We start from the raw sequence: 25,577 nt of genomic DNA on the forward strand, positions 1-25,577 counted from the left end.
TAGAGTACAGTGATCAGACAGATTACTTCATGCTTGCAATGGGGAGGTATTTATTACAGATCAACTGATGAGTTCATACCAAAGTGTACATAAATCAAACAAAACAGTCATTAGAATCTGGGCTAATCTGTTATGCTTTAGCAACCTGTTTATCTGTTCGAGTAAGCCTTAGAAGTTTTTATGCATTCCCTTATATTACTTAGATCTTTTCTGCTTTTACAGTAGTCATCTGTATTTGTTGCTTCTTGAGTAATTCTAAATAAGAAGCTAAACACTTAACTAGGTAGCATTTAACTTACAAAGCAGTAGGTGTTGTGCAGCATCGTAGAGCACATATATAGAAAAAATATTTAAAAAAATCTTTTCTCCTTAATGAAAAAAAAATTACAATCTATGTCAGCAGAAGGACACAAGAAACATACCTCCCTGCGTACCATGCTACATTCAGACTGGTCCAGAAGGATGTTTATCACTGTTCCCCACAGACCTCCCGAAATATTCTGGCAACTTCCTGCTAATGCAATACATCCTGCTTCAAGAGATGTAAGAGCTGATCCTATTCCAAGTGCTGTAAATCTGACCTAGTACATATAAACGAAACACAAAGTGATATTTCTTACAGTAATTAGCAACAAGCTTTTAAAAAATTATTAAGTTGTATCAACTGAGCCCAGAGCTTAATGGAATAACTTTAAAAGCTATTTTATAACCCCTTTTCCTATGTTTCTCTGGCCATATTATACTCATAATCACAATTATGTGTAAGTAAAAGACTGAATTAACAGATCAGTTTTTGAATATTTAAAAATACTAAGACAATCTTCAAAATTCTTAACATTTTATCATTTAACAGATTTGTATCAAATATACTTGGCTTTAAATCTGTAGCTGATATAAATATTTCTGTTTTGCAATTAAGCAACAGCAAAGTCAATCAGAACTGCCTATGTATCATGATCACAAGTGACTAATGAAAGCATACAAGACAAAAAATGTAGAGGATTTCTCAGAAAATTTTTATATGGAAACATTCTCCCTACTATATTCATACTATAATTTAGTATATAGTGAGTAACATTTTAAATAACGGAAACCAGTAGATTCAATATTAAATAAATTGATGAAACTGAATTTTTGCAAATACATAAGGGTCAAAATAAGATATCAACTTCACATTGCATTAACTAACCTCAGGGTCTCTATCTACCCATAAAGGAACCAGCCATGCCAAACCCAGCTGAGAAAGAACTTGTTCTTCACTGTTATCATAAGGCAAAGACCAAAGAGATATCCAGTCCTGATTAAAAAAATAAAGAAATTATTTTATAAACCTTTCAATGCCATGCCAGTCTACCCACAGCTTGAGTTACCAGTTACACACTAAAACACTAAATGCACACAGCACTGATATTCCAGGAAAGTTTTTGATTCTGCCTCTATGAACATGTTGACTTCACCTGTTGAATAAAATTGGATTTGTGCCTTCTTCAAAGAATTAGGAGAGCAGTGCTAAAGGGAGCTTAAATATACTGGGATAATTATTTCCATTCAAAATTTACTCCATACATCTTTAATTTCTGCTTATTATTAAAATCTGTCTTTCTTCTACACGTGCAGAAAACTACTAAATAAGGACCTGCAATTATTACTTAGATCACAGTTTATTCTTTTTTTTTTTTTTATTTTTATTATCTGTTGCCATCAGATACCATAAGGCATTTTCCCCCACCACATTTGAAAATCTGCATGTAGCCCCCACAAATGACAAGATAAGGGCAAGTGTAAGGCACTCACCATATCCTTGGCTTGGGCCGTCATTTCATGAGATAAGTGAAGCAAGCAAAGAACTGTGCTTTTCGTAACACCTTTTCCCATGAAGGACATAGCGTTTCCTCCCCATTCAACATAAAACGATGAGATGACCTAGGAGTAGGGGTACAAGTTCATGGCAGATTTACTCTAAGCAATATACAGGTAGAGTACGAACTGTCTTACATAAACTGTCTACTAAAATATCATTTAAATTCATTAAAAGATGGCAGACTTTTAGCTGAATCTGAATTTATTTCTTTATTAGTCATGTGGTGGTTTCCTATACAGTTACACTTCTGAAGATGAGTGGCTTTTATTTGCTTCTCAAATGAAGACTACAGCCAAGCATAATAACAACCACAAAATTAATAGAGACCTGAGAGTTTGCTTTTAATGTGAACAGCCCATTTATTGTACACAAGTATTAAAATTATAATCTCAAGACTTATACTTCTAGATGTATTCTTTTTTCCCCAGAACACAGCACTTTAAACGTCTCAATTTTTGCTGCTGTTCTTTCTTTCAGTGGTCCACTCTACAGAAATTCTTTTGGTCCCACTTCATCCCCTTATCCAAAAAGACCTACAATCACTTTTATATTTAAGCCAAGCAAAACTGCATAATTTTTCTGCACACAGTTTATGCATTACTAGTTGATTTCATTCCGTAATATGCATAAAGATTTTGTCTAGTAATAATCTTTCTTTTACATTAACAATATCTATATGAAGGTAGGCTGAGAAAGTTGGGGCTGTTCAGCCTGGAGAAGGCTGCATGGAGACCTCATAGCAGCCTTCCAGTATTTGAAGGGGGCCTACAGGGTTGCTGGTGAGGGACTATTCATTAGGGACTGTAGTGATAGGACAAAGGATAACGGGTTGAAACTTAAACAGCAGAGGTTTAGATTGGATATAAGGAAGAAATTCTTTACTGTTAGGGTGGTGAGGCACTGGAACGGGTTGCCCAGGGAGGTTGTGAATGCTCCATCCCTGATGGTCATCCATTCTCAGCCAGTTGCTGAGGCGAGTAGCTTGAGAGAGAACGCCTGTAACACTGGAGCGGAGCAGGGAGAGATCAGTGTCCAGGAGCCTCACCACAGAGCAACAACAGCCACTGAGGAGGGAGCCTCAAGTCCTCGATAGGACTTGTTCAGGAGCCGGCTGCTCAGCTACCGCGAGGGACTAACTCACCGGGGGTGGAGCCAGGAGGAGTGGCACCAACTGTGAGTGGTTAAAAACCTACCCAGGGAGCACGGTGAACAGAGCTGGTCGAGGCAGTTTGCGCAGCAGTTCGCGCAGGCAGGCAAGCGGGCTGGCAAGCGGGCTAACCGCCTCATCAAGAGGACTCGCCTGGAGCTCAGGAGGGGAAGGAGTGCTTGTTTGTGTGGAGAGACGTAGACGGATCGACCAGATAGATCATGGTTACAACACGATCAACAGCTGTAGTGAGTAATAATGTGGGTATCCAGACTGAGCCTTCCTGCACACATGCGGCCGTGCAGGCCTCTGGCTGCAGTGAATGCCTGAGCCCAGCAGTTGTATTGGAGGGAGCCAGTGACACTACTTGTGTTCGCTGTGAGCAAATAAATGATCTGCTCAGGCAGGTGGTTGAACTGAGGGAGGAGGTAGAAAGGTTGAGAGCCATCAGAGAACACGAAAGTGAAATAGATTGGTGGAGCCACACCCTAAGGCAAGGGCAGAGGGAAGTGGTTGAACAAGTGATGGATCCCCTTCCCTCCTACCATCAGACATAAGGAGAGAACTTAAGGGACAAGGATGGATGGAGGGAGGTCCCTCCTCGGATAGGTAAGCGAAAACCCTCACAATCCCTTCCTCCCTCCCAGCTGCCCTTGAATAACAGGTATGAGGTCTTGGAACTACAGGGCCAGGTAAATGGAGATGGAGAGGTACATCTATCTAGTGAGTCACCTAGGGCTTGTCACTCACCCCCATGCCTTAGAACTTCTCCAACCAAGAAGAAGAGTAATTGTGGTGCGTGACTCTCTTCTGAGGGGAACAGAAAGGCCCATTTGTCGACCGCATCCATCCCACAGGGGAGTCTGCTGCCTACCTGAGGCTCAGATTAGAGATGTTAAAAAGAAACTCTCTGATCTGGTGCAGCCCTCTGACTACTATCCACTGCTGGTTTTTCAGGTTGGCAGTGATGAAATTACAAGGAGGGCAAGGGCAATGAAGAGAGACTTCAGGGCCCTGGGATGGCTGGTTAAAGGGTCTGGAGCACAAGTGGTGTTTGCCTCCCTACCTGTTAGAAGCAAGGGTGAAGAGATAAATAGGAAGATTCTGCAGATTAATGTATGGCTATGGGACTGGTGCCAAAGGCAGGGTTTTGGGTTTTTCAATCATGGGCTGCTGTATGAGACACCTGGTTTGCTGGTGGCAGGTGGGATACACCAGTCCCAGAGGGGGAAAAGGGTTTTGGGGCAGGGGTTAGCAGGGCTTATTGACAGAGCTTTAATCTAGATATGAAGGGGGGAGGGGATTTAACTGGGCCTGTTAGGGACAAGCCCAAGAGAAACATGCTAGGGCTTGAAGGATGGTGGACTAGGGAGGACTACCAATCTATTGTTTCATTTGTGGGAAAGGATAGTTTTTTAGACACTGTCCCACAGGGGAAAAAGGGTACTAGGACAAGAGATAGCAGAGCTCACTCAGAGAGCTTCAGGTTAGATTCAAAATGCGAAGGGGTCGTAGCTGGGTTTGAACTAGTGAGGCATTGTTCTAGTATTAATGAAGACCAGAAGGCCTCCTGACTCCCGAGAGTGCCATCAGCATGCTCTGCTCGCTCCCTGAAATGCCTGTACACCAATACATGCAGCATGGGGAATAAACAGGAGGAGTTAGAAGTCTGTGTGCGGTCTAAAGGTTATGATCTAGTGGCAACTACAGAGACATGGTGGGACAGCTCACATGACTGCAATGTGGTCATGGATGGCTATGTCTTTTTTAGGAAAGATAGGTCAGCAAAGCGAGGTGGTGGAGTTGCTCTTTATGTGAGAGAGCGACTAGAATGTATTGAGTTCTGTCCAGGAGCAGATGAGGAGCAAGTGGAATGTCTGTGGGTATGAATTAAGGGACAGACTGGTACAGGTGATACAGTTTGGGGGTCTATTATAGACCTCCTGATCAGGACGAAGGAGTTGATGAGGCTTTCTACAGGCAACTGGAAGTAGCCTCATGACTACATGCCTTAGTCCTCATGGGGGATTTTAGCTACCCCGATATTTGCTGGAAGACTCACACAGCCAATCATTCACAGTCTAGGAGGTTCCTCCAGTGCATTGATGGTAACTTTTTAATGCAAATGGTGGACAAACCAACTAGGAGAGGAGCGCTGCTAGATTTAGTACTCACCAACAAGGAGGGTTTGGTTGAAGAGACGATGGTCAATGGCAGCCTTGGCTGCAGTGACCATGAGATGGTAGAGTTTAGGATCCTGTGTGGGAGAAATAGAATACCTAGCAAGGCCACAGTTCTGGATTTCCGAAGGGCCAACTTTGGCCTGTTCAATCAACTGCTAAGGGAAAGGGTACTAGGTGGTAAAGGGGCTCAAGATAGTTGGTCAGCATTCAAGGACCACTTCTTCCAAGCTCAGGATCAGAGCATCCCAATGGGTAGGAAATCAAGTAAGGGATCTAAGAGACCAGCGTGGTTAAACAAGGAGCTGCTGGGCAAACTCAAATGGAAAAGGAGAATCTATGGATTATGGAAAGAGGCGCTGGTCACTTAGGAGGAATATAGGACAGTTGTTAGAGGATGTAGGGAGGCAATTAGGACAGCTAAGGCCTCCTTGGAAATTAATCTTGCTAGTCAGGTTAAGGACAATTAAAAAGGGCTTCTTCAAATACATAGCAAATAAAACTAATACAAGAGGCAATATGTTGAACGAGGCTAAAGAAGGCAGAGGTGCTGAATGCCTTCTTTGTCTCTGTCTTTACTCCTGCAGACTCTCCCCAAGGGGGCCTGATTCCTATAGCCCCAGAAGAAGTCAGGACAAAGGAGGAGTTTGCTTTGGTAGATGAGGATTGGGTTAGGGATCAGCTATGCAATCTGGACATCTATAAATCGATGGGTCCGGATGGAATGCACCCATGGGTGCTGAGAGAGCTGGCAGAGGTCATTGCTAGGCCACTCTCCATCATCTTTGGTAAATCATGGGAAACGGGAGAGGTGCCTGAGGATTGGAGGATGGCAAATGTCACACCAGTCTATAAGAAGGGCAAGAAGGAGGACCCGGGTAATTATAGACCGGTCAGCCTTACCTCCGTCCCTGGAAAGGTGATGGAACAACTTATTCTTGACTCCATCTCTAGGCATATCAAGGATGAGGGGGTTATTAAGAACAGACAACATGGTTTTATGAGGGGAAAGTCATGTTTGACCAACCTTATAGCCTTCTATGAGGAAGTGACTAGGTGGAGGGATGATGGTAGAGTGGTAGATGTGGTTTTTCTTGATTTCAGTAAGGCATTTGATACTGTCTCCCACAGCATTCTCATAGATAAGCTAAGAAAGTGTGGGCTTGACGATCAGGTAGTGAGATGGATCAAGAACTGGTTGAAAGGAAGAAGGCAGAGTTGTGGTCAATGGCACAGAATCTAGCTGGACGTCTGTGACTAGTGGAGTCCCTCAGGGGTCGGTGCTGGGACCAGTGCTGTTTAATATTTTCATCAACGACCTGGATGAGGGAACTGAGTGTACCCTCAGCAAGTTCGCTGATGACGCTAAACTGGGAGGAGTGGCTGACACACCAGAAGGCTGTGTTGCCATTCAGCGAGACCTGGACAGGCTGGAGAGTTGGGCAGGGAGAAACTTGATAAAATTCAACAAGGGCAAGTGTAGAGTCTTGCATCTGGGGAAGAACAACCCCATGAACCAGTACAGGTTGGGGGTTGACCTGCTGGAAAGGAGTGAAGAGGAAAGGGACCTGGGGGTCCTGGTGGATAGGAGGATGAGCATGAGCCAGCAATGTGCCCTTGTGGCCAAGAAGGCAAATGGCATCCTAGGATGTATTAGAAAGGGTGTGGTTAGTAGGGCAAGAGAGGTTCTCCTCCCCCTCTACTCTGCCTTGGTGAGGCCGCATCTGGAATATTGCATCCAGTTCTGGACCCCTCAGTTCAAGAAGGACAGGGAATTGCTTGAAAGAGTCCAGCACAGAGCCACAAAGATGATTAAAGGAGTGGAACACCTCCCTTATGAGGAGAGGCTGAGGGAGCTGGGTCTCTTTAGTTTGGAGGAGACTGAGGGGTAACCTCATCAGTGTTTACAAATATGTAAAGGGTGGGTGTCAGGATGATGGAGCTAGGCTTTTTTCAGTGATACCCAGTGACAGGACAAGGGGCAATGGGTGTAAACTGGAGCATAGGAGGTTCCACGTTAACATCAGGAAGAACTTCTTTACTGTAAGAGTGACAGAGCACTGGAACAGGTTGTGGAGTCTCCTACGTTGGAGATATTCAAGGCCCACCTGGACAAGTTCCTGTGTGATGTAACTTAGGTTACCCTGCTCTTGCAGGGGGGTTGGACTAGATGATCTTTTGAGGTCCCTTCCAACTCTTGGGATTCTGTGATTCTGTGGGATTCTGGTGTTCAAGGCCAGGTTGGATGAAGCCTTGGGTGACATGGTTTAGTGTGAGGTGTTGGGACTAGATGATCTTAAGGTCCTTTCCAACCCTAACTATTCTATGATTCTATAACCTTGGTGCCATTTTTAGTCTAGACTTCAAATCTCAAAACTCATCTAATCAAACAGTTCTAAAACATTTATTTTTACTCAAGAAAATCTTTGCAAGTGAAGAGTTCCCCCTAAAATATTTTTTCTTCCATCACAAACATGATTATCATCTGTATACAAACTTTATGAACACTTACCTGGTTGCTATTCATATCATTCAGAATTGCAAATGAATTAAACCTACTTTAAATCTTTTTTCAAGCCTCAGATTTTAGTATTTGAAACTAAAAAGAAATCTTCTAAAAGGTACCTACCCTACTGAATATCTGTAAAACAATCAAAAAGCCAGATCTATGCTTTTTCTACATTTTTAAGAAAACTGGAGTTTTCAAATGATGGAATTTTAGGAGCAAAGACTAGTTGTCTATCATGGCCATGGACTTAACAAACAAATAAGAACACTGAAAACAAGAATGAAATTTTGGCTTCCCAAGAGCTGCATAATCTTGCATTACCTCATTTCTGCTTTCTCTGTGTTAAAAACCTGCCTAATTTGTTACTGTTCCCTCAGACCACCTTTCACATATGGATTTTGCCTGTGAGAGAGTACCTTGGATTTTCATCTTAGTGTTTCAATAAAACAAAACAAAATAAAAAATTAAAAAAGCCAATACCCTCCCCTAAAAAAAAATCGAAACCAAAGCAAACAAAAAAAAAACCCACCCACATCTACTTTTCATCTTGATTAAAATATAGTCACTCTTTCTATTATCTCTTAAACAGGGGATGAAGGCACACACAATAACACAAAACAATCACTCTTTAGAAGAACAGATACAGATCACTCTATCTAGCCTCTATATTTCTGCTATTTACTCAGTAGAAAAAGAAGTATCTTTTCCCCGCCTGTTCCTAGTGACAATACTCACTAAAAGTACGTCATTAAAATTATAGTGTCATTAGTTAAAAGCATTTCTTTACAAGCATTCAAACTAAAAGCTAAGTAATAAGGTAAGCTACTTACCTCAAGAAGACCAGCTAAATATCTCTTACAAATTGTGACAGGTTCAACTTCAGCAGAATAGGTACTCCAGCCCGGAAGCGCAGTAACGTGAACCATTCCTCCTAATGTTCTCTCCAGTGAAGGAAGTCCATAAAAACGTGGTGCATCTGTTAGCCTTAAACAGTGTAGCAGCTTCACAGCCAGCTCAGTCCTGAAAGAGCCAGCAAGTTCCAAGCCCTCTCTGGTTCAATTGTAAAAGACAAAAATCATTAACTGTCAACATGAAGCTATTACAAGGAGTAATTTTTCAAGAAGACAATGCCTCATTCTTCTTACTGTTAGTCTGAAAGTCTCAACATCTCAATTAGTTACTACTGCCTTATGTACAGAGTAGCATGGAACTAAATTTGACATTTCTAGCTTCAATGAAAACATAATATTGCATCTGATTATAACAGGGCTGCTTAACTAAAATCTGACAAGTGAGATATAACTAATTATTAAGGAGCATATTAAATAAAAAGTAAGAGACTGAGAATAATGAATAACAATGAGAAGAGTTGCAAAGCTTAGTAGTTACACTTATGTTTGTTCTTGCTGACAAGACAAATTTAAAAACATTTCCTGCAAAATACTATCAATCTAGAATTCAGGTAGATATACTGGTATGTGAGATATAACTAGCAGGAATTTCTATAATCCTCCCTTTTCAAGCTGCCAAGATTTTTAGAAAATTATTAACTGAGTAGAAAGAGCAAAGATAACATGTTGAAAGTATCTTTAAAAACAATTACATTGTGGCACTTAAATAAACAAATATTATCTTAAGCTGCAATTCTAGTATCTCTTAGAATACACATGGACAGAGAGATTTAGTGTGGTAATAAGTTAGATACTCAGAGAAAAAATAAATGCTGTGCTTAACTGACAGAAAAAGGTTTGAACTACATGCTGGAAGTAGCTGTACTAAATAATTACTAATATGCACTGATATACTGTATTATGCTAAAAAGGAGTTAAACTGTAATAAACATTTGTTGATATTTCGAATATTTCAGTGTTTTACTTTGCCATAAATAAATGGTACAAAATCAATGAAGTTATCATTTGCTTGCAAAAATTTCCAGAGAAAGAAATGGCCCATCTTCTCCCTGCAGTCAGTTTAACCATCTATTTGCTTAACAAATGACCACTAATACATCATCTTCCAAGTTTCCTAGTTGATTTCCTAATTTTACTGTGAGAAGGCCTAACTAATGTTGATCTTCAAAAGCAGTATACTCCATTTTTACAATTAACAATGATTAGGTTGTTATGTAATTATATTTAAATTCTGGCCAAGATACAGCAGCATGAAGTATTATGATACCCAGCCAGAATTACACAGACAGGTCCACTTAGTACCTGTCAGTCACCGACATGGAACAAAATAACAATGTGTTAAAAAGACGAACTAGTTCTTTATCCAGTTGCTGCCTGACAGCAGTTTGTATTTCATCTATTTCATCCCGCACTTGAGATTCTGGTCGCACCAGGAGGCCCAAAAGGGATTTTGGCTTCTAGAAGAAAAGAATAAAAAAACAGTTAGAAAATGCATTATTTAAATCCTATTTTAATATCCACACAAAGACCATTTTCTGTTAGGAGCTTGCAAATCACACAAAGTACAAATTACAAATTCCATGATCATTTTACTAAGAAGTATTTCTGTAAAAAGCACAGTAAAAAATTCCTATAATTATCAATTACTTGAATCTTGACTCTACTAAATGGTACAAAAGAATCTACTGTTAAAGTCTTTAAAATTTCCTGGCATTAAGCCATGACACAGTGTATTTTGAAGTGTGAAAATCATTTAACCTGCAATAAAAATGGAGATCACGAAAACCAGAAAACACATAGTAGAAACATTAGATCAAGCTGTATCTTGTACGTCTCAGTTGAAAGGCTTAAAATAATTTCATATAAACATTTTACATTAATATATCGAATGGACCATACTTACAAAATTTTATAGGATTCCCAGTTAGCCATATGAAATAAAGCACCTGAGTTCTATACGTAATTAAAATTGTCTACTAGCATTTTTTTTCCTAAATGTTTAGACTGTATTTTAAAATCGGGAAATACAAGTGCATGGAGACTGTACTTATTATGATATCCTTTTTAAGACCATGAATGATCTTGCATGTGGGCAGTTTGCAATTGCTTTGTGAAGAACAGTACTTTGCAAACTTCTAAAACTGCAGCCATCACTTTTATCCTTTGTTTTTATAAAGCAAGATTGAAATATTTTATTTGACAAATACAATAAAAGTTGATTTATGTTGCTTTATGATGTTCATTTTCTAATTGTTTTTGTATTTTACAATTTTACACATCTTAAATTGAACAGTATTGGATAGAACACATCTCAAATAGAAAGCATTTGAGAAAGCATCTAGGAGTCTAGAGAAACATAACCATTAAAAAAACTAACTTAAGTGACATACACACTGAAAGCAAATCTATCCTAACTTACATTTCTTGTTCTTAATGTGAGACAGATAACACTTATTTCTATCTTTTTGCCAAGCAGAACACTCCAGCACACCTGTACATCAACCTTTAAGTTACACAGACAACACATATGTAGTTATGTAGCTAAGCATTCCTTATACAGCTGCCTATGCTTAGCACACATGTGTATGTCCAGCATAGTTACACCAGAGCAAGACACACTGGTAGATGTTGCTTACTTCTGACAAATATAAAATCTGAGTTTTGAGAAACAATTCATATACCAAGTAAAAGAGAGAAGAAAGTTAACTCTTGTTCAAAGTTAACTTCCCCAAACACTACAACTGTAGCACCAACCACAAAGTGGCAGACATTAATACCACAATATCCTCTATTTATTTTGTTACTTAAGTAATTTTTGTTGAGGAACTCACCAGAAACAAACCAGCCAACCAGTTCAGAGTTATATTATTTCTCACAGTCTACAGCTAACTTTTTAGATATATTCTTACATTTTTAAGCAATGATTTCAAGATCCACTTTAGATGGTTTGACTCCAAACTTGATCTCTGCTCTCTAAGCAACTTGTTTAAAAATCTTAAGACATCTACTAAAAGCTTCTCATCCTCCACAGAAGCTGGAAGCACTTGCAGAAACCTGCAATATAAACAAAAATGCTTACTTTCATACTTGTAGCACATTAAAAAAGTTTAAAATCTCAGCCTAAAAGGGCTGAAGTCACCAGCAAATGCGGAATTAGGAGGTCAGTATCTATATTATATATATTTACATATAACAACTACAGAGTTATACTAATTATATATTGGTTATGTTATTATATACTTTTATACATTTCTTGTGTATTATGATATAAAATTGTTATGTATATTTAAGTCTATTTACATATAGTAAATATAGGATTGCATATAGTAAAAGGTAGAAAAATCTGAACAAGGCCACAGGAAAGAAAATGTAATTAGCTATTAATAATTACAATTAATAATAATAGCAATGCCTACCTATGCATTTTAAATAATCTTTATTTCAAACACAGCATTCTTATTTTTTGCTGGTTTTGTGTATGGAAATTACAGAACCACAAAACACTGAGGTTGGAAAGGACCTCTGGAGGTTCAACCACCTTACTCATGCAGAGATGTTTCCTAATGTTCAGAGAAAACCTGTGTTTCAGTGTGCGTGCATTACCTTTGGTCCTATCATTGGCCACCACTGCAAAGAGCCTGGCTCAGTCTTCTTTGTACCCTGCCTTCAGGTACTTGTACACATTGATAAGATCCCTGCTCTGAACCTTCTCCAGGCTTACCAGTACTAGCTCTTTCAGTCTTTCCTCATAGAAAAGATGACTCAGTCTTTTGTTGTATTTCTGGTGTATATCCACACTCTTCTTGTACTGAGGAGTCTGGAACTGGACCAAGCACTCCAGGTTTGGCCTCACCAGTACAGAATGGAAGGTAAGGATCACTTGCCTCAAACTCCTGGCAAGAGTCCTCCTAATCGAGTCCAGGATACCACTACCCTTCTTTTCTACAAAGGCACACTGCAGCATGGTGTCCACCAGGATCCCCAGGTACTTTCCTTAAAAGCTGATTTCCAGCTTGATTGACCACAGTTTATGCTGCTGCATGGGGTTGCTGTCACCCAGGTGCAGGAGTCTGCACCAATCCTTGTTGAGCTTCACAAAGTTTGTGTCAACCCACTTCTTCAGTCTATCAAGGTCCCTCTGGATGGCAGCACAACACTGGCATAGCAGCCACTCCTCCCAGTTTTGTAACATAAGCAAAATAGTGAAGGGTGTATTCCGCCCCATAATCTTTATTGTTAATGAAGATGTTGAATAGGACTGGACCCAGCCTTGATTCCCATTAACTCTGCCATTCATGTGCATGGAAATGGGTTTCAGGACTGGCAGCTCCATCACTTTCCCAGGGATCAAGCTCAGACTGACTAGACTGTAGCTCCTGGGTTCTCACTTCTGCCCTTTTTGAAGACAGGGGTGATATCTGCTTTCTTCCCATTCTCAGGCACCTCTCCCAGTCATTTAGATTGATCAAAGTTGACATCAAATTACTTCAATCAGGATATACTCATGGGTGCATCCCATCAGGTACGTCTTTATGTATGTCCAGTTTGCTTATATATTCCCTACACTGTATTATGTACTCTTCCACCAACACTTCTGGCTTCAGAATTTCCCCCTGGTCTCTGGGACCTCAGATTCTTGAAAGCTAGTCTTGCTGATAAAGTCTGAGGTGAAGACATTCATTATCTCACCCTCTTCCATGTCCTGTGTCACTGAGACACCTGCCTCTTTCAGCAGCAAGCTCACTTCTTCCCTAACCTTCCTTTCATCGTCTGTGTCCTTACAGAAGCCCTTCTTATTTTCTTCGACATCCCTTGCCATATTCAATTCTACATGGGTTTTCTGTTTTGTTAACTGCACACCTCTGCAAGGTCAGGCAATATCTATCTCTTCTAAGTTACCTGCCCCTACTTCCATCCTCTGTGGGCTTTTGTCATGAGCTCCTTGTTGATCCACATAAGCCCCCTGGTATTTTTGCCTGAATTCCTGTGCAGTGCCAGGGACCTCTGAGTTTGCAGGTGGCAATCACTGAATATTAACGAGCTTTCTTGGACCTCTCTTCCCTCCAGAGCCTGATCCCATCAGAGACCAATAATGAGATCTTTGAAGAGGCCAAAGTCTGCTCTCCTAAAATCCAGTGCTGTGATCTTACTTTTTGCTCTGCTCCCTCCTCTCAGGAATCTGAACTCTACCACCTTCTGGTCACTAGAGCCAAACCTGCTTTAGACCTTCACATACCTAATGAGTCATTGCTTCTTTCTGAGCATGAGGTCCAGGAAAGCACCTCTCCTTATTGGCTCCTCTGTCACTTGGATCAGAAAGTTGTTACTGATGTGCCTGAGAAACCTCCTAGTTTATGCCCCACCCTGTTGTCCCTCCAGCAGATATAGGGAATGATATACCAGAACCAGACATGCACGGACAATCAATTCCATAAATTTAAAATGTGAAAACTAGTAAATTTAAAACTTAAGCATCATAACCCTTAATAGATTTCCACAGTCAATGTGCTTACCTGTTTATTGCTTTTTGCCAAACAAAGCTCTTCAAAACGGCTCCACAAGACCCAGAATTGCATTTTAATGCGAGCCTGTCATTCATAACATAAAAGCTAAGCCTCGTGAGAGCAGCTCTAACATCTCTATGGGATATTGCCTGAATGATTGAATTAAGACAATCCCGCAATCCATAGTCTGTATGAGTTATTTTGAGTATAAGAAAGTCTTCAGAGGATAGTTTTAGAGAGTCTAAAAATCTGAAAAGGTACAAGAGAAAAATTATTAACAGTCACTACTTTTACAAACTATTTCAGTGAGTTGACCTCCTTCATTTCTCAGTTCAAATGAGAAGACAAAACATAAAGTGTTAACCAACACTTTCTCATCCCTCTCTACCTGCCAAAAAAAAAAACCCAACCCGAACAAAAGCTAACAACAAAAAACACCACAACCACATTTAAAATCTTGAGCTGTTTGAGTTTTTTGGGAAAATGGTACCTCAAAAAGCTACTTGAAAGGTGCTGTTCACATTGTTTGCAATGAAGTTTTCCTCCACGCTATTGTAAATGTTGACCATTTGGACTATATTATTTTCCTATTCTCTTTTTTAAGAGATGGCTTTGATTTTGCCTGAGGGAACTTACAATGAAAATGATTTATCAAATCAATAAGTTAAGTTTCCCATGTCTCAGAACCACGCTATTTACAATAAAACTTTTAGGACTCCTTAAAGGAAACAAGCAAAAACTAAAAAATGGTCAAGATTGACCTATTTCAGTACTATTAAATCATGAATCTTTAAAATATTGAGTTCTGTGTACTAAGTATTCTCAATGAGAGAAATGATGAATAATCAAGAGCTAATGGAAGGATGCAAAGGGAATTTTCTTTATAGTTTACCATAATTTTTAGTATTTCCATTAAAATAATAATTATTTGAAATTTAAATTCACAGAAAAAAAGTTAAGAAACTAAGAAAAAAAAAGCAGCTCCCTAAAAACCATAATGACTACAAAGAAAACCATCCACAGAACCCATTTAAAATCATTCCAAATTAGTCTGACCACCAATAAAAGTTGGATCGAGCTCTAGACCTCATGTAGAAATGCAATTTAAGTAAAATGCTAGCTGTGACAATATACCTACAGCCTCCTGGGATGTGATCCTTTACATTTAAAAGGAGAGCATTCTCAAATGAGTGACAACGTGAAATGCTGTTTGAAGTTGAAAACATATTTAAACTCAGTGGAACAATAATTTAATTTAAATATATTGGTATTTAAAATCAAAATAAAATGGCTCACCTTTCTTCTTCTTTCTCATAATTTATCAGTTGCAATAGGTTTTCAATCCCATGGTACCAAGACAGATTCCAAGATATTTTAAGCATATCTGACACAGATTTCATAGTCAGGTACTCAGAAGACAATGGCACCACAACAGTATTAGGGCTAACTACATGATGACCAGTGATCCTGACTGGGAGGTGATACCTAAGTAAAAGAAAAATCTTTTTTTTTTAAGTGGTTAACATTTCTTGTTTGGATTTTTTGTTTGTTGTTACTGGTTGGTTTGGTTTTGGTTTCTTTTCTTTTTTTAATTAAGTGATCTATTAGAGCAAGCTTGGAAAAAGCCCTCAATGTTTACAAAAGCAAACAACTCTGGATTTAATATCAAAGATCTCCCTTCATTCTTCCACCACCATATTTCAGGAAGGACTGCAGATGGAAAGCAGCAGAGGTAACTTTGAAAAGAACTTTGAAAAATAAAAAATAAAAACAAAAATAACCCCACTCTCCCCCCAAAAGAAAACGCCCAAAACCCAAACAAAACTGCAACAAGAATAAAAAAACCTAACTACCCAAAAAAACCCACCCCCCACGTACCTTCTAACAACAGCAACAGGTAAACTGAAGACAGGGAAGTCAGTATCATTACTGGTTTTGCCATCAGCCCTACAAGAGATTAAGTGATAGTTATTATTCTTTACATTAAGCTTTCATTTTCTACTGATGCTACACTTGTTGTTTCCTTATTATCCAGATATGGCTGTATATTTTCCTCCAGCTAGCTCTTTAGTATTTGTATGAACAAACATTATTTCTTCATGATTATGCAACATTAAGATAGTTCTTAGATCACACACATACAGCGCATTTGTGCAGATGTACTGCAGGTAAAAATTAAATCAAAGGTAACATGCCAAAACACATTCTTGTTTCCTTTTTTCTATTAGAGAAAAAATATGCATTATAATTCTTTCAAGTAAACTTCATGTGTGTGAATTCCAAAAGTATATTTTTTTCTGATGTATATGCAAATTTCAAATAATATCATAAGCTGAGGTCTGTTGGTTTAAGGACAACTGCTACACTTAAAAGCCAATGTAAACAGAGGAATTCTAATTGAGTTTTAAAACCCACACCTATAGATGGCTATTTCATTTCTGTAGTTTCCATTTATGGAAAACATGGATTACAGACCAATCAGGGGTTTCTGAAAATTAAATTAAACTTCAAATTAATACTGAGGTACAAAGTATTTCCACTGAAAAAAAAATGCCATGTAGACCTATACAGCATGCAACCCAAGTATTTAAACTACTTGTCTGGCCCATAAATACGTGATTTTGATATACACAAATTTGGGTCATAAGTTGAGATACATATATGTATATACATATAGAAACTTTTTTTCATTAAAGCATGAAATTTTTACTAGAGAACATGCCATTCAATAACTATTTTTTCATACCACATTTCTGTTCTTGCTACTTCATCAAACAACAGAAGACAAAGCAATACTGTAGTTTCAGTTAAAACAGCAGGATTGTTTTGGAATATCAGCGAAGCTGTATGAAATAAAGATATTTAAAAATGTGTTAGAAAATATATATACAACCACATACAATGACACTGGTTAAAAACAACTGTCAAGATCTTAAACAGATGCCACACTCGACACAGTAATTTATATTTTATAATACTCGCACACAGTAATTTATATTTTAGATTCTGAAGTGATCCAAGGCTCGTAAGAAGGCTATTGGTTAAATATCTTACCGTATTTCACAGCTCTCCTTTTCATGCATGCATTACAGTCAAAATAGAATCTTTACCTCTGAATAGTGAAAGCAATAAAGATGACTGCTGTGCTAGGGACAGACGAACAGCTGGATCAGCATACACAAGTTTCCGTAAGAGTGTTAGACATGGTAAAATTATGGATTCCATAAGCTGCAGAAACAGAGGAAATAATTAAATACAGATAACAAACAGGATAACCTGAGATGCTTAATACAAACTCATGCTATGAAGCAACATATTCCATCATTTACAGCAAAACAGAATTTTCGTAGACAAGCACATTTTGTCCAGATGATAGACACATATTCATTAGAAAATATTTATTCATTTCTGGTTTTATTTTATTAGCAATTGATGGTTGTTTTATTGGGCTTTATCATTGTAACATTATTATAACATTTGCTTTCAGAATATGTTTTTTTAAGTGGCATGTGAGCTGTAAGATTAAAAAAACCCCAAATATTTACAATAATGTAAGCTTTTTTTTTTTTTAAAAAGCAAATAGCTTATTGTATCACATTAATTTTCTGGGTCCCAATCTTTCAGATAAGGAAATCTAAGAAGGAAAAGCAGTCCAATAAAAGTTAAATTATCAGTGACCAAAAACATGACCAAAGTCACTGTTCTTCACAATGAGGAGAGAGTATGTCTTTCACAGTACCATTATTTTGCCTGTGTGCAGTTTTCCTTTAAAATTTGTTTTGTAAACCAAATGCAGTTTAGTGTCATACTGAAGAAACAAAACCCTGCTTATTTAGTATGGAAAGAGTCTTTTACACAGCCAAACATAAAGCCTTATTTTAACTGCTTTTTCTGTTTAGTTTATCCTTTTCTTGGTAGCCACTTTTCTAAGAACAAGCACGTTTTTTTTTTCATTTGATTTTTTGTTTGTTTTTCTTTTCTATTGATTTTAGGCTGAAATAAAAAAAATGTATTATTTAAGGGGAGAACCATAATCTGGGCTACATTCCCTCAGGATAGTGTCCCAGTGACTTAAACATACATGTTCTTTCTTTGACCTAATAGAACTTTCACTACTTTTTGTTTAAACTAGGCTACATCAAAACAAGAGGTAAGTAGTGTTCCTCAGAGCTTGAGGAAGCTAAGGATGAGACTTCTACTAGCTGTGCTCAAGAGAGAGAAGCGAGACTGCTTAGTCTGCAGGTGAAATATTTTACAGTTATTTTACACAGCAAAGCATTTGGGATGCAAAACTATCAACACAGGGCTGACAAATTTCTGAATGCTAGCACTTGAAGTGGAATTTTGTATATAGCTGCCAGCTTTATTCTCCTGCTGAATTGATCTAAACCATTAATTCTTCAACATGTGCATTTTTAGACTTCTTCTAAATACTCTGCAGTTACTAACATGTAAAGTTTGAACATCCTATTTAGTATAAGGATCTTACATTCCACAAGCCATATATGCAAACAAAAGGTGTCACAGACCCTTAAGAATTGTTATGTGTGCACTTCCTGGATGTCTATTATAGTTTTTATAATGCTAAGATTCTCTTAATGAAAGAAGACTGATTTGCCAAACTATGGGAATAGTTAGCCAGAAAACTAAACAAATTTGGTGTAGTTCTGAAATGTGTCAGAACCTTCCTGAAGCTTTCTTAGTACAGATCAAAACCAAAAATCTCAAGGCCTTAAAAAAAAAAAAAGTGTTACATAGCATAACATAGTCTCTAAACTTATGCCCTGAAGCAAATTATAAGTAAAAAACAGATGTTATTGTAAATGGGAATCTACGTGCGAGACTGAGTTTCAGGTATGAGTAATCTTTGGACCCATATAAGACTGCCCCGCCAGGGAGGGTATCAGGACATAAGATCACATTTGGAGTTGAGCATAAATTTGAGGTAGATGACCAAGCTTTGCATTTTGTAGTAAAATTGTTACTAAACATTTGTATTCTGTGCAGTATTAATGCACAAATATTAGTGTTATAAATGCAGAAAAAGGCAAATTCTATTACTGCTGTGCTGTACAACGATTGTAGAACTTGTCACAGTATTTTTACCTTTCCATCTACATGTACACAGTCATTAAGGTAAGTCAAAATCCTTTCTATCATACCCAACTTTTTCACAATGCCATGCATTTTGGTATCTGTAAGAAAAACAAAAGATAGCTGAGAACAAGTTTCCAAAATTGACAATCAAGAGAACAAGTACAGCTCCAGCTCTAACAACACAAGCCTCCTCTAAGTCTTGCACACTAGACTCTTAAACATCTTGCAGAACTTCCCATAAGAACTTCATGTTCCACAGCTAGTTATCCCCTGGGCAACTTAATTTCAGTCAAATGAGGACAGTAGTAGACAGTAGACGTTTCCTCATCCTTGTGATTATTTTTCTGACAATAAAAGTGTTCATTTCAATATTATCTAAAACTGCACCTTCCTATGGTGAAAAACTTACGTTCCATCACTAGGATCTGAATTCCCTGAACAAAACATACTTGAATCAGAGTCTGAGTAGATAAAGTACAGACATCCAGGTTTGAAACAATACAGTTATGATCCTGCATAGAGTCAAATAATGCTCTACGCAGGATCGCTTACTTGCATCTTGATTCCACGAGATCTTCTTTACCAGAATTCATATTTTTTCCCCATGAGAGCAACACAATTATAAAAAAACACCTGTGATGCAAATTTATGATTTTAGTCACTTAAATCATAAAAAGTAAGAGGAGGTACACTTTCCTTGCAAACAGATGAAATGACACAGCAAATCTGCCTCTTGATACTGACATAGAGTATAACCACAGAAGCTTAGCTTGTGCTTACTGAACTCTCATTCACATAAACAGCATTTCAATCCATTTTTTAACTGTACTTAAGCAAACTGAAAATGCAGAAAGAAATTCAGAATGACACAAGAAATTCTTCACTAAGTATAAAATCCTAATAGCTAGCCTGTGTAATCTATGAATTAACGTTATTTCTTTATCTTGTTCTTGAGGGATACAATAATGAATACCTTTTTCTTAATTAATTAATAGATCATCCACAATAGTGCTAAAATTCTGGTTCAACAGTATACATAAAAATTACAAAGTACCCTTAGCACAAGCATGCAGAAAACATAGCAAAACTGCAAGCTCATGCAATGATCAGCACATGAACACAAATCTTCTGAAAAAGTTTACCTTCTAAAATGATTGCTAGCTGCTCAGCTGCAGACTTCCGTAAAACAAGGTCAACAGCGTCAGAGGTCAAGACATTATACAGCTTTTCAATAGTTTCTACCTAAAAGTAAAACTATATTAGGTTTACATCTAGTACACTATTACAAAACAAGGTAACCAGCCAAATTTCCCAATAGAAAGTAAAAAATAAAAGGAGCTAAATTTCTCATTAGAATATATTTGATTAAATTCCACATGCATGTAATAAGAAAGGATTAGGTTATAATCTTTTTGCAACAAATCTCTGTATCTGTGAAATATAACAAGATAATAGTTTCTAGTATACAATACATGCAGATTTCTAACAAATAATGCTTAATTTATGTAGGGCTACAGAAAGCGCAATACTACACATAAAGACTAGAATTGCTTCTGAGTCTGTGAAGGCAACTGACCTTTATAATGACACTAGGATTAGAGAAATTTAAATAATCCTACACATCCATACAAATTTATGTCCTAAATTCTAGAAGGATATAGAGAAGAGTATAATTTTAATGTACAATGAGCTGTCAATTCTTTTTCAGATGGCCAGCATCTTAGCATTTGTTTAACATGTTGTTGTTAACCTAAAAGTGTTGAGGCTAAAGAAGAAAGGAGCATGGAGGGGAGATGGTAAAAAAAGAAAAAAAGTTTTCTGGCAGGTCTAATACCTGTGATTCGTTTTTCACTTTGCAAAAGCAGCAACATTAAGAAAACACAGACATAATTTGTAATCTAACTTAAAATATTTCACATTCTAAATTCGTGCCTATTTAAGTAAAAATTGATTTTATGGGGAAAAAAATCTGGGAAAAAAAACCCACTCTCTCTGCACAATTATATTATTGTAAACAGAGCAAGCCTGTTCTCTCCGTACTCAAGTCTTGCTCTTAAACGTATCGGAGGAGGGGGAGGTGGAGGAGGAGAAGGAATTCTTTTCTTATTGTTGCACATGGTAACTTAAGAATTACTGCTTAAGTTCATACATAAAGAATGCATCAATGGATTTCTTTTTATGAAGCAAGCCAATTTGTATGAAATATTGCAACCTTCAGAAAGTGGTAACTTTAGTGACTGGGCAGGTAGAGGAGCTGATCAAGGATAATATTTATACAGAGTTTACTCACCTTAAATATCGACTCTGTTTTATCATCTAATTTTAGTTCAATAGCTCTATCTATAATAAATAAGTTTGAAATGCTGGAAAGCACGCTACCATGCAGATGCGGGCGTTTCAGGTTTGCCCCCTCTTCATTCAAAAGATGAAATGACAAATGTTTGAGTGCTACAGAACGAACCCTAAAGGAGTAAACAATTGAAATAAATACATAAAGTCCCCATATTGGAAAACTTTAGCTGTATAGTAAAAAATGAGTTTATAGAATTAGTACAGTGGCAGAGGGAGTACTTACTAATTCAATATTGATTAATTTACCTTTCAAATCAAACCACTGCATAATAATCAACTGGATTTTTAGAGAAGACATGTTTGTCATCAACATTAGAAGACATACCGAAATGCTACAGGGCATTACTTACAACTGCTTTTTTGAGAACAGAAGACGCAGAGCGGCCCGTAGTCTAGTAGTTCTAGGGAGAATACTCTGTCCTTTCTCAGAGGTTGTTTCACTCAAATTGAGGATACAGTTACCTAGCGTATCATTTGAGTCAGCATAACCCTAAAACAAACAAAAGCTTCAAAAATTAAATTCCACTTACTAACTTAGCAAAACAGACAAGGTAGTTCCCCTTTCAGAGGCTAAGAGAGGTTGGGGAAGCAGCAATACCTGAAATAGAAAATTAATAACTTTTAAGAAAATTTCTGCAGATTAATACTTGTTCAGCAGTGGCAGTCATTTTTCTCCCTCTTAGTAGCTGCTGCAGTGCTGTGGTTTTGACTTTCAGCCTGGGAACACTGTTGATGACACTGATGTTTTTAGTTGCTGTTATGTCATGTTTACTTTGACCAAGGACTTCCTGAGTCTCATGCTCTGCCAGGGAGGAGGGGAAGTCAGGAGGAAGCAGAGACAGGACACCTGACCCAAACTGACCAAAGAGGTATTCCATACCACAGCACATCATGCCCAGGATGTAGAACTGGGGGCAGTTACCCGGAAGGGCTATATCACTGCTCAGTCAGGCTGGGTATCAGTCGGTGGGTGGTGAGCAGTTGTATTCCCTTCCCTTATCATTATTATTATTGGTGTTAGCAGCAGTGGTCTGTGTTATACCTTAGTTACTGGACTGTTCTTATCTCAACCTGTGGGAGTTACATTCTTTCGATTCTCCTCCCCATCCTTCCGGTTGCCAGTGGGGAAGAAAGTGAGAGAGAGACTGAGTGGTTCTGAGTTACTGACTGGACTTAAACTACGACAATACTCCTCCATAAAAACTATTTTAAAAACTAATGAATGATCCTGTATCCAAATCAAAATAAAACATTTTTACATGGCTCAGAGGTGCTTTAACCTGAAGCCTTAGCCTTCAATCTATTAACACAATGATAAGGCCATTTTCCATTTCAATAAATAAAATAAAATAAAATAAAATAAAATAAAATAAAATAAAATAAAATAAAATAAAATAAAATAAAATAAAATAAAATAAAATAAAATAAAATAAAATAAAACAAAATAAAACAAAATAAAACAAAATAAATAAAATAAAAAGCCCCTACAAGCAAATTGCTTCACAACATTAAATATTAACTACTTCCGGATATTTCATCAAAGCATTTCCACATAAAAACAAGACAAACCAGAATCAGTTACACCAAGCAATACCACAAACATTTAAAACATAGAGTAAAACACAGCACATTTTATATGCATTGGGTAAATACAGGCCTCTGGTATGTTGTGCTCAAGTATCTATCGTACATAGCCACTACAGCTTATTAAATGGAAGAAAATTCTACTCACAAAAATAAGAGCAAGTATAAGTTCGCATTCACGTATTAAGTCCGCAACTTTTATTACCCCCCATTCGATCCTGAATATTAATGGAAGATATGTAGGTGGGTAAAACAGAAAAGCTGACATTACTGGGCAAGAAAGCTCTGAAGTAACCTTTGTCCCACCAATTTAAGGTTCTCAGCATATTTCCTCTGCATTAATTTTCTGTGTGAGCCTTTTGTTTCATGACCTATCTTATTTACAGTATTTCCCCATTTTTGCCTCAATTTTTGTGCAGTTTATGTAAGGGCTTAAGTTATGTAAGCAGTCTTTTTCAGCTCATGGTAAATGTGGTGGAGGCAACAAATTAATATATACAAGTGATGCAAATAAGCAGGTATAACTATCAAGCAGGATATTTTTTGAGAAAACAGAGACAAAAAATACACTTGAATACATTAGCCAAGTCAAATAAGATACAGAATTAAAGCAAAAAAACAGACATGAGGAATAACAGACATCTGAAAGGCACATAAAAACATCTAATCTTGAAGATTATAGGCCTACAATAGAAGGAAAATTTCTAGCACTAGAGAAAAAATGGTAAATGACATGGATGGAGCAATTAGGCTGAAAATCAGATGGAGAAAAACACAAGTTCCCATTAGATCAAGCAGAGACTCAAGATAACAAAAAGCAAATTTGCACATAGTTACAGACATGAAGACTAAGGTGCAAATTTAATACTGACGATACTTCTATAATATTGAAAGCAAGAAACAAAAACCTCCAAAATATACAGAAAATATAGCTTACATCTATTGCTATTTGTTGGGTGCACACTTGATCATAAAATTATATAATCATTGCAGAGGAGTTATAACTTAAGATATGAGGGACATTCTAATCATTATCTAATTTTAAAAAGCATGCAGTGTTTTAATCTACACTTGGATTATCCACCCATATCTTCAGGCCACTTAAGTCCCTGTCAGTACTTGCTGATTTCTACTATAACGTATCTAAGTTTCACATTCTAGTAATACAAGGCTCAAATTTGTTTGCAAATTCATAGTAACCCTGGCTGGCATTAGGACCAGTAGAAAAAATTTCTCCATTTGACATCCAGCAAAACAAGTCTGTAGGCATATTACTGTTATTTTTCATTTGGTACTTAGTGAATGTTCTGTTTACTGTTTAATATAATAGTGTTGTTGTTTACACGATTTCACACAACAAATTCAGAGAAAGTGTTTTGAAGTACCTGTAAAACAGGAATGATGGGACAGAGGGCCTCAATGAACTTGTTCCAAGTCAGTCCTGCCATTACTAATTTTCCCTGCAACAGATGTATCAGAATGGCCTTGGCTGTAGAGTTCACCTGCTCAATAACACAAAAAAAACCAAACAAACGAATGAAACCACTGATATGTCTAGGTCAGTTTGTCAATTCTGTGATTGGAAACTTTACATAAAAATATCTTTTCTCTTTGAGATGTTTCTGTACAGAATGATGTCACTGCAGAATGCTACTTTTAAATTGTCAGTCATGCTAAACATTAATTTGTTAGAAAAGCCTCTCAGAATAGATAAACAAAAAGTTCTGCCAAAATGATACTCAGGTATTTTCCCCTCAGAACTCTGGTTTGTCTGTTCTGAAATAAAACAAATCACTACTTCAACTTATACACCTATTGGACCCTCTATGCTGCAGGTAAAATAAATTATGTTTCATTTCTTTCCTGACCATACATTTAATTCCCAGCCTTTATGGTATGCTTTGATATGCTTCTGAAGATACAGGAAGAAAAAAGGCTTGAAGCCTGTTATCTGACAATTTCACTTGTTTGAGGCAAACAGTCAAACAAAGAAGGTTAACAAATATTTCAAACTGTACATGGATTCACATGAAGCTCTCTATCATAAAAAGGTATATAACATATATGATATAGCACATATACTGTATTAATGCATGTAGTGTACAGAACATAATATATACTATATGCAATATTGAAGTACTTAAAAGCTAATAGTACTGCAATGGGAAGAGAAGGGGAAAAAAAGCAGCTTCTCTGAATTCACTCTTCCTTGCATAGCATAAAAACATCTAACTTCAGCAGCTAAAAAGTGCATTTTATGCCAGACCTAAAAATCCTCTCACCCCAGACAATAAGAAGAGCCTTTAATAATATCACACCAGCCTATCTTTAAGGGACTGGATTTGTAAAATCACATAGCAAATCTTATACCCAGTCTTGGAATACAAGGTTCTTCTCAATGTCTTCTTATTGTCACATGCTTGAAAGATTAA

At 37.4% G+C, this 25,577-nt stretch overlaps 1 protein-coding gene across 1 annotated transcript in view; it reads right to left on the bottom strand.

Annotated features, from left to right (window-relative positions):
• The window catches only part of RTTN (rotatin), an 89,728-nt gene that overhangs the window by 37,947 nt on the left and 26,204 nt on the right, over positions 1-25,577 (bottom strand). Inside the window, exons 16-31 of the mRNA XM_005153598.2 lie at positions 24,531-24,647; positions 21,912-22,051; positions 21,500-21,671; positions 20,352-20,451; positions 19,219-19,307; positions 17,223-17,340; positions 16,859-16,955; positions 15,991-16,059; positions 15,409-15,597; positions 14,122-14,361; positions 11,518-11,662; positions 9,911-10,065; positions 8,528-8,747; positions 1,795-1,923; positions 1,190-1,297; positions 423-581 (exon numbers count right to left, since the gene is read on the bottom strand). Of these exons, the coding sequence (XP_005153655.2) occupies positions 423-581; positions 1,190-1,297; positions 1,795-1,923; positions 8,528-8,747; positions 9,911-10,065; positions 11,518-11,662; positions 14,122-14,361; positions 15,409-15,597; positions 15,991-16,059; positions 16,859-16,955; positions 17,223-17,340; positions 19,219-19,307; positions 20,352-20,451; positions 21,500-21,671; positions 21,912-22,051; positions 24,531-24,647 (2,247 nt within the window). The remainder of the gene's footprint in view (positions 1-422; positions 582-1,189; positions 1,298-1,794; positions 1,924-8,527; positions 8,748-9,910; positions 10,066-11,517; positions 11,663-14,121; positions 14,362-15,408; positions 15,598-15,990; positions 16,060-16,858; positions 16,956-17,222; positions 17,341-19,218; positions 19,308-20,351; positions 20,452-21,499; positions 21,672-21,911; positions 22,052-24,530; positions 24,648-25,577) is intronic.

Source organism: Melopsittacus undulatus, chromosome 1 (genome assembly GCF_012275295.1).
Source record: "Melopsittacus undulatus isolate bMelUnd1 chromosome 1, bMelUnd1.mat.Z, whole genome shotgun sequence".
Classification (NCBI taxonomy): domain Eukaryota; kingdom Metazoa; phylum Chordata; class Aves; order Psittaciformes; family Psittaculidae; genus Melopsittacus; species Melopsittacus undulatus.